Source organism: Balaenoptera ricei, chromosome 5, assembly GCF_028023285.1.
Source record: "Balaenoptera ricei isolate mBalRic1 chromosome 5, mBalRic1.hap2, whole genome shotgun sequence".
NCBI lineage: Eukaryota > Metazoa > Chordata > Mammalia > Artiodactyla > Balaenopteridae > Balaenoptera > Balaenoptera ricei.
In genome coordinates this window covers 123,858,228-123,877,540 of record NC_082643.1, presented here as the reverse complement: position 1 = coordinate 123,877,540, position 19,313 = coordinate 123,858,228, and the positions used below count along the sequence as shown (strand labels likewise).

At 34.4% G+C, this 19,313-nt stretch overlaps 1 protein-coding gene across 7 annotated transcripts in view; it reads right to left on the bottom strand.

The window, feature by feature from the left end:
- BLTP1 (bridge-like lipid transfer protein family member 1) overlaps positions 1–19,313 on the bottom strand; it is a 204,629-nt gene that overhangs the window by 124,276 nt on the left and 61,040 nt on the right. For all 7 annotated transcript variants that reach the window (XM_059923532.1, XM_059923536.1, XM_059923535.1 and 4 more), the window contains exons 16-22: positions 16,171–16,326; positions 15,803–15,900; positions 12,731–12,909; positions 12,458–12,564; positions 11,268–11,473; positions 5,103–5,330; positions 4,189–4,326 (exon numbers count right to left, since the gene is read on the bottom strand). In XM_059923532.1, the coding sequence (XP_059779515.1) occupies positions 4,189–4,326; positions 5,103–5,330; positions 11,268–11,473; positions 12,458–12,564; positions 12,731–12,909; positions 15,803–15,900; positions 16,171–16,326 (1,112 nt within the window). The remainder of the gene's footprint in view (positions 1–4,188; positions 4,327–5,102; positions 5,331–11,267; positions 11,474–12,457; positions 12,565–12,730; positions 12,910–15,802; positions 15,901–16,170; positions 16,327–19,313) is intronic.

Sequence of the window (19,313 nt, the reverse complement as noted above, 5' to 3'; positions counted from 1 at the left end):
GCAAATCACAACCACAGTGAGATATCACTTCACAGCTGTCAGAATGGCTCTCATCAAGAAGAACACAAATAACAAATGTTGGCAAGGATATGGAGAAAAGGGAACCCTTGTGCACTGTTGGTGGGAACGTAAATTGGTGCATCCACTATGGAGAATAATGGTGGTTTCTCAAAAATTTAAAAATAGAACTGCCGTTATGATTCAGCAATTCCACTTCTGGGTAGTTATCCGAAGGAAATGAAAACACTAATTCAAAGAGATACATGCATCCCTATGTTCACTGCAGTATTATTTACAAAAGCCAAGATATGGAAAAAACCTAAGTGTCTATCAATGGATGAATGGATAAAGAAATTATGGTGAATATATATATATGTACCTACATATATATGTGTGTGTATATATATATATATATACACACACACACACACATACAGTGGAATATCAGTCATAAAGAAATTATGGTGCATATATATATACATACATATATATGTGTGTATATATATATATACACACACACACACACACATACATACATACAGTGGAATATCAGTCATAAAGAAATTATGGTGAATATATATATACATATATATGTGTATATATATATACACACACACATACAGTGGAATATCAGTCATAAAAAAAGAAGGAAATCTTGCCATTTGCAACAACATAAATGGACCTCGAGGGCAATATGCTAAGTGAAATAAGTAAGATAGAGAAAGACAAATACCGTATGATCCCTCTTACATGTGGAATCTAAAAAAAGCTCATAGAATACAGAAAACAGATTGGTGGTTGCCAGAGGTGAGAGTAGGGCGTGGGGGAAATGGGTGAAAGGGGTCAAAAGGCAAAAGAAAATAAAGTGCATTTGGCCTTAAAGTTGGGGGGGGAGGGGTTCATGCAGACGAGACAGGGGGTATTGAGGGCATGATGCCTTTATCCGTCACTGCGACCCAGCTTGTCTATTTTTATTATTTTTAGCCACATAGGTTATCACAGGGACCATCCAAATGTATTTTCCAAGAATGTTCAGGGCCCACATATGCATCTGCTGTTAGTATATTAGAGTACCATCAGAAAGTCAGCTATTTATGACTTTTGAATGCCACTGTACCTACACAGACACTTAGGTGAGTTTATCTCAGCTATTTCTCAAAGACAATGAAGTTCACTCTTTGGAAAATACTAGAAAATGAAGGTTGATTTCTTGGTACTTCAAACCCAACATGCCCAGAAACGCATCATCTTCCCCTATAAACCAGCTCCTCCTCCCACGGAGGGAGGAGCTGGTTTTTTTTTTTTTTTTTTTTTTAGAGTTCATAGAACACTTTAATGTAAGGCACTGCTGTCCACAGTTAAATGCGGGCTTACACAGCCCACAGGACGCCACAGGAAGGGCACGAAGCCCACTCGGTGAGCAGCCGTGCAGCATGGCCCCCGGTGCCATCCTTCCTCCTGGAGTACCGATGCTCTTAGACTGTTAACAGGAGAGACGGCCCAGAAAACTACCAGCTGTTACAGTCTCGAGAAAGGTTTCTAAGAATTCCCACGTCTGTAGGCAGCCCGCTCTTGTCTCCTCCCGTGTTCTTCATCTCCCACTGGCTCAGTTAATTGCCCAAGGCAAAAACCAGGCATCATCCTGGATTCTATCCTCTCTCTCACCACCCACTGCCAAAAAAACAAAAACAAACATGTGGCTCTTGGCTTGTCCTAAAGGTAAAGCCTACCTGGTACACCAATAAAGATTCTATTCTAAATTTTATTACGGCTTGCATCGTTTAGTGGGTTGAATTGTGTCCCCTATGAAGACATGTTCAATTCCTAAGCTCAGGTACCTGTGAATGTGATCTTATTTGGAAATAGGGTCTTGACGAATGTAATCAAGTTAAAATGTGATTACACTAGATTACAGTGGGCCCTAATCCAAGGAACAGTGTCCTTGTATGGGGAAAACTTAGACACACAGACTCATGGAAAGAATGCCACGTGAAGACAGAGGCAGAGATTTGAGTGATACAACTACAAAACAAGGAATGCCAAGGATTGTTAGCGACCACCGAAAGCTAGGAAAAGACAAGGAAGGATCCTCTCCTACGGCCTTGAAAGAGAGCATGGCCCTGCCAAACACACTGATTTCAGACATCTAGGCTCCAAAACTGTGAAAGAATAAGTTTCTGCTGTTCTAAGCCACCCAGTGTGGGGTACTTCGCTTTGGCAGCCCTAGAAACCTAATATACATCAAAAGATGATCAAGTAAAAAGTGTGTGGTTTCATAAGTCAGACACAATAATAGACCCATCACATTAGATCCTTAACCTTGAAGTTCTGCACTAAGACTAATACTACCAGAAATAAGCAGCTACAGGTGAGTGACCCAGAACTGAGTCTTGAGGGCAGTCACAGTGTGAAGCTTCCCACCATGAAAGAGTATTAGATAGTATACAGACAAAAGAAGAAAATATTTCTTAGGAATGCTAGCACTACAAAATGTAAGCAAATTAAGTAGATAAGCAAATTCCAAGAGAATATGTATAGACTATGCTTGTCTTTGGGGTGAATTATGAAGTGTTAACCACCCAGGAAACAAAACATCACTAAGACTTCTACTACTGCCTTGATATCTCCACTCCCTGAATTCCTTTTCTTATCACCAAATAAATCACACTTTACACTTCAGTCTCTGTACAAGTTTGCCAGTAATTCTATAATTAGGGTTAATATGAACTTTCATAATAAACTCAATAAAATATTTTTTATATCTACTAAAGTCTTTTGAGAAAGCAGTGATTAAAATAGAAGTTGAAGTATCACCAGGTACTCATAAGAAACCAGAGATACTCACCTAAGATTCTCAGAACTCAGCCATAAGAAGATATTTCCCTTTTACCTTTATTAATCTCCTCAACAGATTGAAAAAAGGAGATGGGCTGCCTCTCCAAACACTTGCCTCCCAAAATAAAAAAACAACCAATTCTAATGACCCACTAATTAGAGAGAGAAGGACAAGAGTTATTTTTAAGGTTTCATGTGACAAGTTAAAATAAAAGTGTTAACACAAGTGAGATCTTTGTGATGACAGAATAGTTCTGTATCTTGATTTTGGTGGCAGTTACACAAATCTACACGTGATAAGATGACACAGAACTATGCACACATATTGTGCCAATGTCAGTCTCCTGGTTTTGATACTATACCATAATTATGTAAAAGATCAACATGGAGGAAACACAGAAACTCTCTGTACTACCTTTGTAACCTCCTATAAATCTATAATTCTTTTGAAATAAAAGTTTTTAAAAAAGAAACACATTCTGTGGCAAAAACTATCATACATTAAGTGTTAAGTTTTAGCTACTACAATAGAAAAATATAGTCAGTTATGGCAAAAGAGTGAAAAGGGGTATGCTCTTTTAAATAAGATGATCAGTTACTACCTAGACTCCATAGTGAGTTATCATTCATTGATGATTCGCTGTCAGATTCATCCTCCTGTTTATAATTTTACTTTGCTTTGTACTAAAAACCATCATAGTTCTAAAGCACACAACTTGACTAAAAGTAGGAAAGAGCCTTAAAGTAGTGGTAGATGCCAAGAGAAGCCATTGGCATTAAAAAAAAATAATAATAATAAAGTAATAATCTACCCAGGAATGTAAAATATTCCCATTTGATGAATGTCACCAGTTCACTTCCAAAAGAGCCTCAGGAATATCTTGAAGGAATTAACAAAGTATCTGGTAGGTACATTAGATGAAAAGAATAAATCATTGACCATGTAGGTATGCATGTTTTCAAGATTTATGGTACTGGTTAATATTAACACTTAGGTTGCGATTTTCAACACCATCTACCAACATTGTATACAATTAGTTTTTCCCTTCCATAAACATAAGAGAAAGTTAGAAAGTATTTCTTTCCATTTCTAAAAACAACAGATATAAAATATAATTGTTTGGGATCATATAAATAAGGAAATAAGCAGAGAAAAAAAAAGAAAAACTAAGATTCTTGAAACAATTCTCATATATAGATACACACAATACAAAACTGCTTAGTACAGTTAAACTAAAGGTCCCTAATTTTAAGAGCTATATATTCCATGCTCTGAAGTTAACACATTGTTCTGACCCCAAAAATAGTAATAATAAATCTCTAAGTCTCTACCATAACTCAGTTTCACATTACCTGATAGTTATCACTGACAAACACATTCAGGGGTGACAGGACAAGTTGCAGCATGGTCTCCCTAAATCCTTTTTTCATTTCAAAACATAGTCTTTCCAAAAAAGCTGTAGGACACTCAGGGCCATCAGTAGTTCCATGCTAAAGTCAAGCAAAATACCATAATCAAGATACAGATAAAGACCAAGGAAGTACAGGAAAATAAAAATTACATTTATACAATTAAAAGACTGATATTTTAAAAGGAGAAACAGTGCTTACTGACAAAAAAAAGTATTCTGTACCCAGAAAAAGACATTAGGTTCACTAAGCACCAGAGGTGATTCCTTTCCTGTGCAACCCTAGGAACATGACATGGACCCAGTATGCAGCACAATGCTCTAGGGCCACACCCTCCCTATCTGGCCTGGCTCCAATGGCCATGGGTTCTTTGGACAATATAATCTCATTTCAAGTCAGCCCCAAGAGGTCCAAGGGTCATCCTTTAGAGTAAACCAGGATACTGTGCTGAATCCAAACCTCTGACACGACTGAATCTTGATTTTGTAATAGGTCTAACATCCCAGACTGGTCTGGAGTTAGAGATAAAGGCTAAAAAAATGTGAAGTCCTAGGACATCCATCAGGCTAACTATAAACCTAGCAACTCAACAGCATGGCAAAATGTTCTAAACTTACATAGAACAGCAAAGAAGGAACTAAAGTGAAAGAAGAAAAACAGAATGGAAAATTATCAGTGATCGGGTAATTATACTATGAAGAAAATAATAAACTAGCTTTATAAAGATAAAAGGATAAATTCAGAAGTGTTTTTGAACGTGAATTTTTTATGTAAGTGTGTGCACACACAGACACAGTTTCCTACGCTGAGTGAATTTCATAATAAACTCCAGACTATTTCGACACATAAACACTTACAACAGGAAGACGCCCGTGAACTTTGTGCAAATTAACAAGTACAGTAATATCCCAAGGACGCAAGGTAAGTGGATGAATTGACTTGGCTGAACTTTCATTTTCTTTTTTGTCATTTTCCATCCCAACAGCAGTCCACCCAGAGCTGGATGATGTTGACAGTGACAGAACAGGACTTGAAATAACCTCTTCAAAATCCATATACATGTCATCTTCCCCAAAGTAGTTTTCCTACAAATATTAAGAATAAATTGCCATCAAAAGAGATATGTAACAATAACTTTTCACCTTGGAGCCTGAAATTTGTAAACTAAGCAATTCTTTAACCTGTTTTAAAACATCAGTCTATTTCCTTAAAATGAAAACAAGATACATATATTTAAGGCACCCACTTAATACTTAACTACATATATTTAAGCAGCCACTTACTTGGTTGCTTAGCAAATAAATATTCCGTAGCAAAAAAAAATCCACAAAAAGCTACAGAAGTTTGTAGTAAAGCTTCATGATAACACCACCTCTAATTATAGCAAAAACTTGCAATTTAGGTCCTAAAAGAAACCTATGAAGATTTGAAAGCTTCAGTTGTTTTCAATCTGTGCTTCTCAGAGTTCTGCGGTAATAATACCCAGAGATATCCTTTGAGGGAAGCAGATCAATTCACTAAAAATCAATTTGGCTAAATCCAATTAGCTAAATCTATAATTTATATATTATAGTTGGAATATTTATCAGGAATGTTTTAACAGCTTTAATAAGAATGTCCCATTTTGGTTACTTGTGACAAAAACATTATAAACAGTTACCAAAACTTCCTTTCACACAGTTCATCCTGGTTTCTTAAGTATTCGAATTTCAGAAGTGTTTCAACAATTAATATCTGGTTTCTTTTGCATCAGAATTTAAATTTCTTTTTAATTGAAATTCTTTTTTCTTCCTATTAATTCCAAATTTAAATTTTGCCTATTTGATCTGTCAGTAGTCATCAAAAAGTTGTTAAAATATTCCAATTAACACTGTTAATTACATTTGCTCAATATTAAAACCAAGGTAGTATTTTGGTAAATGCTGCGTTTTGGTTATTGACATATTTATTTTCTGGCTAGGATTCTGGATATATGGCCAATTAATATCCTTTCATAGGAAAGGATATTGAAGGGCTTAAGGTCATTCAGTTAATTACTGGCAGGGCAAATATTAAAATCCCAAATATACTGACTTGCAGAACTGGGGCTTTTTCCTCTATTCTCTACTGTTATCTGCCTCTAAATAATACAGGTCCTACTTCGAACCTGCTTGATTTAATTGTGCTTATATAACTCCGAAGCATGGACAAATTCAAACACAAATAGAAAGGTAAATAAATATTGGTTTTTATCCTGAATTCCAACATTAAATTTTTAAACCTCAAAATAAATATCTAAGTGATTTCAATCAACATTAAAAACCTAGAGGTATTTGGAGCAGTAGTTCTCTCTCAGATCATCTGAGAAGCCTTTTCAAAACATACATGCTGTCCCAGTCCTGGAGATGGGTTCATCAGGTTTGCAGTGGCCATGGAGTCCAGAGACAAGTGGAAAATGGAAGTTCCTTTGGTGATTTTACCTGCAAATGGCCTCCAGACCTAATCATCTCTGCCCTACCTCCCCTCCACACAACTTATCTAAGGAGTCAATGTATACTATTCATGTTTATTAGCTTTCAACATACTAAGAGTTACCAACAAATCATTAGAAATGTTATACTTATTTTAGCTAATTTTTAATAATACTAGCCTAATCATCTCTTATTTTTAAAAGATTCCCTTGTAGTCTCTTACAATTTTTAACCCTAAAAAAAAAAAGATTCCTGTACATTACTACAATTAAAGGAAAAAGATTCTCTTGGGCATAATGTTCAATTTGCTACTAAACCAATCTCTGCTTAATTATCTGAAACAGAAATAACTCATATCAGATTCTTTAGGGATTACTGACTCTCCAACATAATAGAAGACATTTGCTAAGTTTTATTAAATGTGTCAATGACTGTTTTTAAAGAGTTATAAAACACTAGGAGTGGGCTTCCCTGGTGGCGCAGTGGTTGAGAATCTGCCTGCCAATGCAGGGGACACGGGTTCGAGCCCTGGTCTGGGAAGATCCCACATGCCGCGGAGCAACTAGGCCCGTGAGCCACAACTACTGAGCCTGCGCGGCTGGAGCCTGTGCTCCGCAACAAGAGAGGCTGTGATGGTGGGAGGCCCTCACACCGCGATTAAGAGTGGCCCCCACTTGCCACAACTGGAGAAAGCCCTCGCACAGAACCAACACAGCCAAAAATAAAAATATAAAAATAAATAAAAAGAAAACTAATAAAAAAAAAAAGTTTAGAATTAGTAGGAAAAATGATTAAAAAAAAAAACCAAAAAAACACTAGGAGTCTTTTATGTGTTAACACATTTGTACCTGTTGAATATTATCGATGAAATGTACTTTTTAAATCATAACTCTTTAAAAGTTAGCCTAATGTTAAATGTTTAATGTTGGTGTCTGATTTAAGTTTTGTGAGGTTTTTTAATATGTGAGTTCCATCTGTAAGAGTTAATTTCTTAAGGATTCACTAAAAAAATTACCAAAAGGTTGATCGAAGTATCTGGCAAGTAGTAATATATTATGGCAAACTTTTATGATATTTTAACATTAGTGAATGTACACAAATATTTATGAATACAAATAAAAATCCTATTTCCATTTTAAACAACCCTAAAAAAAACCATTGGCTTACAGAATTGGGAAAATGTATTCTTTTGTCAAGTTTTTAGCATGTTATGACTTTAAGAATGATAAACTACATTTTCAATTTACTTAGGAGTCCTCTGAAATTTTATTTTCCCAGAAATATTTTATTACATGAGTATCATGTAACCTACTTTAAGTAACAGAAGACTGTCATTTTTTTCCCCCAGCTAAAAATTCATACTTATCCAATGATACTCATTCCTCAAAAAAAAAAAAGAAAAAAGAAAAAACAGGTATTATCAACAATAGTTAGAAGACAGCTAATAAAATCAGAAATGAAGGAAAAAAAGCCCTACAAGTACTCTGTTTCCAATATTGTTTTTTTAAATCTTGATAGCCAGTCTTCTGTTCAAGACCAATAAAACTATTTTTTAATATTTTTTATTTTTTACATAATTTCTAAAGGTTATACTCCATTTACAGTTATTACAAAGTAATGGCTATATTCCCCATGAAAACTATTTTTTAATAAGAAAAACATATATGTCATATATACCCTTAATCCATGGTTACTATTTGCCACCACTGATATGCTATCACTATTTAGATTCAGATTTCCTTCTTCCATTAAGAATAAATGTAATAAGACTAACAGAAGCCAATTCATAAAAGTAATATAAGGGGTACTGTTATCCAACCTTATGTCCGCAACATAAGAAATGACATGAAGTTTTAATATTACTGAAAGGACTTTGGGCTGACACTGAGAGTTGCTATGTAGTCTACATCTTCAAAAGACCTTTCATTTCCATAAAATGTCCTCATAAGTGATAATGCACATTCACTAAATACTCTTCTTAGAATTCTTTGTAATAATAATGCCAGGCCTAGTCTCTATTGTGGATTTTGTGGAAGTCAGTTTTACAGTCAAATAAATACAGGGCAATTCTTTTTTTTCTAGTGATGTATCCTTTAGAATTTCTTGATGTTTAATTTCAATAACTAAGAAAAATATAATCTCAGTTACATGAGTTTTCATATTCTCTGTTTTCTTTTATATATACATACATACATAATACATGTGTCAAACCTAACTTCCAAAAAGTTTGAAGTTCTAACACTGATACTAAGTAGAACATAAGTTATACATTAAAATTAATGAAAAAAAAGTAAGGGACATTTAAGACAGGATAACATCTCCATGTCAGCATGACACTAAGCCAAAAACCAACAAAAAAAACAAACAACTTAAAGAGTTACATGTGACATATATTCCTAATAAAAGGAAGCAGAGAGTTCATTGGGTTAGAAATTATTTTATAAAATATGTCAAAACTTAAAAATTTTAAATTTGTTTCAGTAGACACTTCATACAAGTTCTGAATTAACTTGATGAATATAAATACAAATATTTAGCACAACAAACTTTTGACACTACTAAAAAGTTGTTGTAAAGTCTGTAATGCATAGCCTGCATCAAAACATAATAAACTACCAACATGGGTAACACATATGGAACAGAATTTATAAAGAAGTCTAAAACAAAGGTATGTCTTTCTTTCTCTGTGTTCTTTGTTATAGTCCTCTTATTTTTGTTTATGTATTACTATGCAATTTTTTTAGTTAAAAAAATTGAGGTTCAATGTACATGTGGTAATGCAAAAACAGAGTTAATACTTCTCTAGTAGTATTCAAAACTGATATTATATCAATATAACCGCCTACACCTGATAACTAAATCATTGCTTATATTTAAATTAAAATATAATTCAGCCTCTTCTGGGAGACTATAGCTTAAAAATTCAATCTTAGATCCTTTATATTCACATGCAATCCCAAGAAAATAAGATATTGGGAGAAATAATATCTGAAGAATATTTTAGGCCAAAAAATGGTCACAAGAGAAAAAAATATGTTTGTGTGTGTGTGTGTGTTTCCTCCCTTTGAAACTGAAGAATTACTTCTTTACTCTTTCAAGAATCTCTAAAACCCTAGGGGAAGAAAAGGTAAAAAGCAAACAAACTATAGGTTTCCACAAATATTAAACACATTTTCCCTTGCATCTTTTACCTTAAATTACATCATCTGATGCTATATGGTAGTTTTTAGTAAATATAATACAGTAACTCAAATACTGAGATTTTACAAAACTTCAAAATTTATTCAGCCAGTACTTCTTCTAGAGAGCCTTTGCTAACAAACCTTGATTGTCCTTCCCTGGCCAACCTTGCTCATCCTAGACCCTTTCCAGAATTATGTACTCCTGTTACTGTACGTTAAGGGATTCCTTGTTAGCTAAGCATTCAATATCCAAACCTCTACAATTATGAAATTACAAAAGGAAGCAAATAAGTAAGCATTGATAAAATTAGACTCACACAAACATCCACACTACAACTAACTCTAAGGCTCATGATTGGTAATGTTTGGACAATTAGTCTCTCTTTGATTATCAGATGTAGTAAATAACCAATGGTACAATGAAAATCTAAAGCAAAGTGAATTTGCAAAATCCTGGAAAAATGCAAAATTTCATGAAGTAGCTGAATGTGATGTTGGATAACTGCTCTAATCACAGGTAAAACGATCAGTGATAAGTGAAAATCTGGAAGGCTTAGAGAAGTTACCTATAAAAAGGAATAAATCAACAAGAATTAGTGATGACTTGCTAGGGACTTTTTAAAAGTATGATTTGAGTATCAAAAGAATAAAAATGATATATAGAAAACTGAAAAAGTGCTCAAATATTTTTCTTAAAATAGCCTCTCTTCATAATCATGGTCCAGACAGCAACCGTAAAGTGCTATCATCCTATGCAGTCATACAATTTCACTGTAAAAATTATACCAAAATGAATCAACGCTTGATTTGGTCTTTGCTCAAAGAAGTAGTGCATATTTCTTCAGACCCTAAATTTGTCATACTCTGAAATGAATTCATTCTCACATATTTGCTTCAATTTTCAAGATAGAGCTCCAAACAAATCTTTGCTTATTACTTACCGTGAAATAAAGTTGTTGGTTTTTAATAGACTCACTTGAAGTAGCCTTTTCCTGATACAGTTATCCACAGATAACAAAGTTCTTTTATACTTCTACTGCCGCATTAATTACAATGTGTTAAAATTGTCCATATATATATATCTATCCTGCTATATCCCTCTAGCTTATCTTCTTAAGGACAGATGCTATATCATCTGTATCTTTAGCAACCAGCACAACTCCTAGAACACACTAATTGCTCAAAATAAAAAATGCTAAACTGAGGAGTACACAATTTTTAATAAATAATTTTATAATTGGGTCTAACACCACAAACCTAGTTGACATATATAATATATCCTAAATACTTTAAATCATATAATTGGCCATTTCAAATGGTCTCAATTTCAATTAGATGTTAACTGCTTTTCCTATGTTTAAAAATATGGAGGTTCTTTTAAAATTCTTACCTTTATACATAGAAAGGCATTTAATAGAGGTCCATAGAGAGTTATCTGAGAATCTGGAGAAAGTTCCAGTTCTACGTGAAGCTTATCAGGTGGAAGCTCTGAGGGATCAACAGGTGGACGTGAAGAAGTAGAGGGAGAAGAAACAACTCTGTCTGTTTTCTGGGATGGTCTTAATACAGATAGCATTGTTTCTTCCATTTCTGACACTGGAATAAATTGAGGAAAAAAGAATAATGTTTGAGGGGTGCGGGAGGAAAGCACCTCTTAAAAGTTCTTCAAAGAACTAGTCACTAAGAAATTCTATTTTGCAGATATGAAAGCAATTAATGTTGATAAAATATCTGTAGTATATAATGAAAACAAACTTGAAAGACTAATAGTTAAGAATGCAATAAAGAATGGACTTCATTGAAATGTGTATAAAAATACACAAATCAAACTTCAAAGAATCGATGATAAGTTCCCATTAACAAAGGCAACATTCTCATCAAGTTCTGTCAATATACTGTAAATCTGGGTCACAATTAGGCTTTAACTATACTTAGGCATTAAACTATAAAGTTATTTTCACATAAACAGCTATTCAAATGCAGTGTGACATTATCAACATATACATATGAGAAAGTTACAAAAACTATTCTTAAAAACTTAACTCACTGGAAAAATACACAGAAAATATCACTTGACTCTAATTCCACTTTGGATCCAAATAAAGCAGCACTTAAACCTCAGGGAAACTATAAATGATATGACAGTTGTCAAAATGCATTAAAGAAACTAACATTTCACAAAATCAAGCGCTTTAAATATATAGATTTACATATACCTAACTTCATACTCCAGCTCTGCTGCTTCTAGCTCAGCAGACCTTGAGAAAATTACTTACTTTCTCTGAGCATATTTCTTCAACTCTACAATGACAATAATAATTATAACATCTATCCCACAGAGTTGCTTCAAGAGTTAAATGAGATAAAGTAAACCAGGAAACAGCTTGGCCTAGTACTTGATATATAGTAAATGCTCAATGAAAGTTAGCTGTAATTATACCAAAATCCTTAAAAGATTTTAAATGTATAAAATTGCCAATAGATGCATTTCCAAACATTTTTAATTTCTCCTTGTATCTTTGATGTTTATCAATTATAACACTAGATATTTCAACATACAAATTATATAAAAACACTTACGTGACTGTTTTAGCTGTTCATCTGCTTTTTGTGGATAAATTGGATGCCATGTGTAATCAATTGTAAGCATGACACTTGGGACAGTCCAGCATTCAACCCAACCAGCCCTTTGAAGAGTAAAAATAAAGTTTCTAGTCTGGTACTTATTCCTTTGATTGTATACAGACACCAGTTACAGATAATCAAATTTTACTGTCATTCTTTTAAAGAATTAGAAGAGTAATTTCTCCACATAAACACAAAATACTTAGATCACTAATATTAAGTACTTACTTTTCTTGAGTAATGTTCCGCCATTTTGGTTTAACTGTTTTCTGGCCACTTTGACATTCAGCAGGAATACCAGTATCATGAGTCATTTTATTTGGGTGGCAATTCCTTACCAGCATAAACAATGAATATTTACTAGGGTGGCAATCTGGTAGAAACAAATGAAGATCAACATCTTCTCCCTAAAAAATAATTTATAATAACCCAAAGTAACAAAATAGGTACATAAATTTGTTAGGTTACTATTTACAGGCAAGCTTATCTATAATAATCAATTAAACAGAAAATAAACATAAATTTGAAATGGCAGGTTTTACATTGAATAATCAAGTATGTAACTGGAATAAGATCTTACATTGACTGAAACTAAATTCTGCTTAGAAAGTCAAGAAAGGGACTTCCCTGGTGGCGCAGTGGTTAAGAATCCGCCTGCCAATGCAGGGGACATGGGTTCGAGCCCTGGTCCAGGAAGATCCCACATGCCACGGAGCAACTAAACCTGTGTGCCACAACTACTGAGCCTGCGCTCTAGGGCCCACGAGCCACAACTACGGAGCCTGAGTGCCACAACTACTGAAGCCCGCGCGCCTAGGGCCCGTGTTCCACAATAAGAGAAGCCACCACAATGAGAAACCCGTGCACCACAACAAAGAGTAGCCCCTGCTCTCCGCAACTAGAGAAAGCCCACGTGCAGCAACGAAGACCCAACACAGCCAAAAATAATAAATAAATAAATAAATTAATTAATTAATTAACCTTCTTTAAAAAAGATAATAATAAAAATAAAATCTCTAAGAAAGTCAAGAAAAAAAAAATCAGGGAAATAAACAGCACAGCTTCTAGAAAATAGTAAGAAGATTATCTTCCATGGGTTTCCTTGGATATTTCACATGTAACTCAGTAAAAAAAAATTAAAAATCAGCTAATATAAGCTCAGGTGGAATATGTTCTGTATTTTTAAAAATATGATTGTCTATTTGATTCTAGTAAGTCTTGGTTCCTCAACTGCCTTTTAAGGAACCAAGACTTACTAGAATCAAATAGACAATCATATTTTTAAAAATACAGAACATATCCTATTTTTCCTTATAGGTCCCTGAATCTTTGCTCATTTTGATGCTTGGTTTCTTTTTAAAAAATTTTTTTTTAAATTTATTATTTATTTATTATTTTTATTTTTGGCTGTGTTGGGTCTTCATTTCTGTGTGAGGGCTTTCTCCAGTTGCGGCGAGTGGGGGCCACTCTTCATCGCGGTGCGCGGGCCTCTCACTATCACGGCCTCTCTTGTTGCGGAGCACAGGCTCCAGACGCTCAGGCTCAGTAGTTGTGGCTCACGGGCCCAGTTGCTCCGCAGCATGTGGGATCTTCCCAGACCAGGGCTCGAACCCGTGTCCCCTGCATTGGCAGGCAGACCCTCAACCACTGCGCCACCAGGGAAGCCCGATGCTTGGTTTCTTAACAGGCAGCACAGTGGGGTGATTAAAAGAGTGGAGCCCTAAACTATACCGCCTGGGTTTGAATTCTAACTTGGTCACTCACTAGCTATATGACAAGTTACATAAACTTGCCTCCTCAGTTTCCTATTCTGTAAATGCAGATAATAACAACTACTTCAAGAGGGCTGTTCTGAGAATGATTAAATGAATTACTACACATAAAGCACTTGGAGTAGTGTCCAGCACAAAGAAGATGTTAATACTTGCTGGCTGATCTTATTATTGTTGCTATTTTTTACCTTCATAACCTCCATCAATACTACAACTACTAATGATTGTATACCTTAAAGTTAGGTGTACCATGAATTTTGAACTCCTAAGAGCTGGCTTTTGGATCATGGGGTTTATTCCTTGAATTCATGGTTAAAATTAGGAATGAAATACAGCTGACCCTTGAACAACACAAGTTTGAACTGCACAGGCCACTTACACATGGACGTTTTTTCAACAGTAAATACTACAGTCCTACACAATCTGTGGTTGGTTGAATCTGCAGATGCTGAACCTCAGATACAGAGGAACCAAGGATATGAAGGATATAAGGAGAACTGACCCTAAGTTGCACACGGATTTATGATGGCAGGGAGGGTGAGCGTCCCTAACCTCCACACTGGTCAAGTGTCAACTGTATAGAGAAATGTAAAATCCAGTTCACAGACTAATATTAGAGCTAGAATAAGTTCTTAAGAGAACATATAGATTAGTCACAGAGGTCAGAAATGAGCTCTAACAAAATAATCGACTCAAGGAATTTCTTTTTTTTTTGCCCAGCTTTTGTTTTTTTTAATAGAAGTATAGTTGATTTACAATATTATATTCATTTCAGTTGTATAACACAATTCAGTGTTTTAATGGATTATATGCTATATCAATACAAAGTTATTATAAAATATTGACTATATTCCCAGGGCTGTATATTACATCCCCGTGACTTACTTATTTTATAACTGGCAGTTTATACCTCTTAATCTCCTTCACCTATTTCACCCCTCCTCCTTCCCCTCCCCCCTCTGGTAACCACTAGTTTGTTTTCTGTATCTGGAAGTCCATTTCTGTTTTATCTGTTCATTTGTTTCGTTTTTTAGATTCCAAATATAAGTGAAAACATACAGTATTTGTCTTTCTCTGTTTGACTTATTTCACTAAGCATAATACCCCTCCAGTTCATCCACATCATAAATGGCAAGGTCTCATTCTTTTTTATGGCTGAGTAATACTCCAATGAGTATATATATTACATCTTCTTTATCCATTCATCTGTCAATGGGCACTGAGGTCACTTCCATATCTTGGCTGTTGTAAATAATGCTGCTGTGAACACTGGGGTACACATATCTTTTCAAGTTACTGCCCAACTTCTTAGGGGAACTTGGGGAACTTAGGGGAAAGGCAGAATATTACATTTAACTACAAAAAAGAAACAGGCAATGCTGTGCCACTGAAGTTAGTGAACAATGGTGGAAAACCAAAATACTTCAGGGTGGCAACAGGATGGGCAGGAGAGAGTAAAGGTAAGGGCTGGGAAATCAAACTTACTAATAAACCTTGTGGAATAAACAATGTATCCAATTATACGTACTCTTAAAGAGAACCTGGTATTACATGTAGCTGGAACAAAGTCCGTAAACGGCAAAGAGAAATCAATGTTTAGTGTTTCCCCACAGGCTGCCAGGTACACTGCAAAAAAAAAAAAAGAAAAAGAAATTTACTTTTAATTTCAAAAAAATTTTAAACAAAAACTGCCTTAAATACACACCTAAACAAAATTAAATTTAATATGCTTAGTGTAATACAAATTCTGAAATAGTTCTCTGAGAGTCTTATAAGACAATGGGAAAAAAGATCAATTCTAGTATCTATTAAAACCACAAAAATCAATACCAGTTTTCTTTGTTGGTATTTTTCTTAATGAACAGAATACTAACCGAATTTTTAAAAAGTACTTACCATTTTCCTGTTGTTTAGTGGAACAGTCAATCCAATTGTGCTGATTAGCTGCCCAAATCATTTCAAATTGATGAAACATGATTTTAAAATTCCATGTATATGGAACAAATGAAAAAATGTCTGGAGCACTATCGCTTGACCAGTCTTGAATTAAATCTAAAATTATTGAGGCAGGAGACAGAATGTAAAATTAACTGAAATTCAGAAAACAAAATAAAAATATTCTAAAACCAAAAAGTTTCCTATTGTTATCTAAAAAGAACTTTTATACAAAAATATTAAAAGGTGATTAAGATGTAGCTAAATGATTTGACAGTAAAAATGCTTACTTACTAATCACAGTTCCAAATAAGAAAACTTTTATGCATTTCATATACCTATTATGTTTTTAAAGAAACTTCAGAAGATAAAAAAGGGAAAAAAAATTACCTGATATTCTGTTACCAAAATACCTAACATTGTGGATATATCTCATCCTAGTTCTTTTTTCTATGTAGATTTTTACACTATCCTAGATGTACAAGTTATATTACTTTTTTTCATTGAACTCAAAATTTTGCCATGTTATTTCGTACACATTAACAAAAATTTTGTTCATTAAAAAGATTTGCAAAGATTTACTTAACCATTTACTGTACTTGGATATTTAGACTTTCTTCAAATTTTTGTTATATATAATGTTATCATGTATATTTTCATGCAAGATATTTTACATATTCAGGATTATTTTGTCAGGATAGATTTAAAAAATGGATTTGCTAGGTCAAAGTTTATGAAATTTTTTAAGGCTATTATAAATCACAAAACTTCTTTCCAAGAGTAGTAGATCCATTTATGCTCCTATTTAGAAATGTATGGTCAACTATCCATTTCACTGTACCTGCTCCTGCATTATATTTCTTTCTACCTCTCTCCCTTTCTCTATTTTTGTTTTGGGTGGAGGGGGGGGCGGGAGTGGGGGTGACGCAGCTTGATAATTGGTAATTGAAAAATGCTCTCTCACTTTAATTGAATTTCTTAATTACAGGTAGGGTTGAATATTATTCATGTTGTTTTATTCACAAAACAAATACCTACAGAATGTCTAATGTGTGCCAGACTCTGTTTTAGACTGTGGGAATACAATGTGAACAAAACAAAGACTTGGCCTTAGAATTATAGTCAGTCATCTTTGTTGACTGCTGATTTACTGTATTGTTGATTTGTTGGTTTAAGTGTTGTTTTTTAAAATTGTGTTCATAGTCTGCTCCTAGTTCATAGTTCTTAGTCCGCTTATCCTTTTGTACCTTAATTTTTTTTTTTTAACCTCAATAGGCAAAAAGTCTTTATATAAAGATGTTAGCCCTGTTCTATCACAGTGCTTTCCTCTACTTTTCCTCTGGCATTCACATTATTGCATGCATTGTATACTCCCAGCAAGGATGTCCTTCAATAAATGGTCTCCTCCTAAAAGGTGTCAAGCTCATCTTTGTATACTCACAGTACATAACACAGTGCTATAAAATCAGAACTTTGTGTATTGGAGAGAGGGAAACAACTACAAGTACCATTGTTATAGCACAAACTCTGACAACCAGACAGTCCTGGGTTTAAATTGTGGCTTTATCATTTTATTAGTTACATAATCTTGAACAAATGACTGAAATGTTATCGGTTTTCTCTTTTACAAAATGGGGACAACTTCACAGACCTATTGTAAGAATTTAGATGATATATGTGAACTTTTAGCACAGAAACTGCCACAAGATAAGCACTCCACAAACAGTAGCACTTAGTATTAAAGATATTCTAAGGAAAATAATAGGCAAAAATACTTAAATATTTAAAGTAGTTTTCTTTGAATTTTAAAGGACATTTTTAAACTGAAAAATATTAGATTCAGTAATGAAATCATAAGTCAAATATCATATGAACTCATTTAAAATTTAGCTGCAGGGGCTTCCCTGGTGGTGCAGTGGTTGAGAATCTGCCTGCCAATGCAGGGGACACGGGTTCGAGCCCTGGTCTGGGAAGATCCCACATGCCGCGGAGCAACTAGGCCCGTGAGCCACAACTACTGAGCCTGGGCATCTGCAGCTGTGCTCCGCAACAAGAGAGGCCGCGACAGTGAGAGGCCCGCGCACCGCGATGAAGAGTGGCCCCCGCTTGCCGCAACTGGAGAGAGCCCTCGCACAGAAACGAAGACCCAATACAGCCAAAAAAATAAATAAATAAATAAATAATAAAGGTGCTAATAATTTTAAAATAAATAAAATAAATAAATAAATAAAATTTAGCTGCAATGTACAGAAACTTGTGCACATATATTAGAGAGATTCCTCTCTTGATAAAATGGCAAAATAATACATTTGATATCAAATTTCAATAACAATTTAAATTAATATTAGTAAGATGCAGTTTTACTATATCAACGATAACAGGCATATGGCTATTAACCTGTTCTAAAACTAGAGAACGGAAATTTCCACTTAACGATTTTACTTTAAATATACTTTTATTTCATTTAACAAGCAATCACAGTAGCTCATCATACCTTATAGTATCTATGCCTACTTCTAAAATTTTACTTCTACACACCGCCCTACCTAACTAACCTGACTGCATCCCTACTATCTAACTTTATTCTTTAACACAGTGTTCAGCACTTAAGAGATGCCCAAAAGTCATCTCTGGGATTAGCCAACTACACAATACAAATTCACCATTCATCAAGCTGATTTTCACACTTTTCTTCCTCATAAACATTTTTGGTTCTGCACTTTTACTCAAACTATTCATCCTTTCTAAAATGAACACACTCTTTGGTAACCTCTTTGTTGCAGGAAAACTCTAACCATCTTTAACAACAGCATGACACTACAGAGACAGTACAGAGGCTACTACAGTCAAAAAATTGTTCTTAAATGTCTCTTGCACTTACTAGCTTCATGAGTCTGCCCAAGTCATTGAATGTTTCTTCAATTTCATCATTGTTAACTCAAGGATAACAATGACAGCTATCCCTTTTCAGAGTTGTTGTGAAGATGATACCAATGAACATGCTTTGGAATGTTTTATGAAAACATACCATGCAAATTTTAGTTAATATTACTGAGTTCATTTACAAAGACCATTTCCAATCTTAATGTCCTTCCTTACTTTCT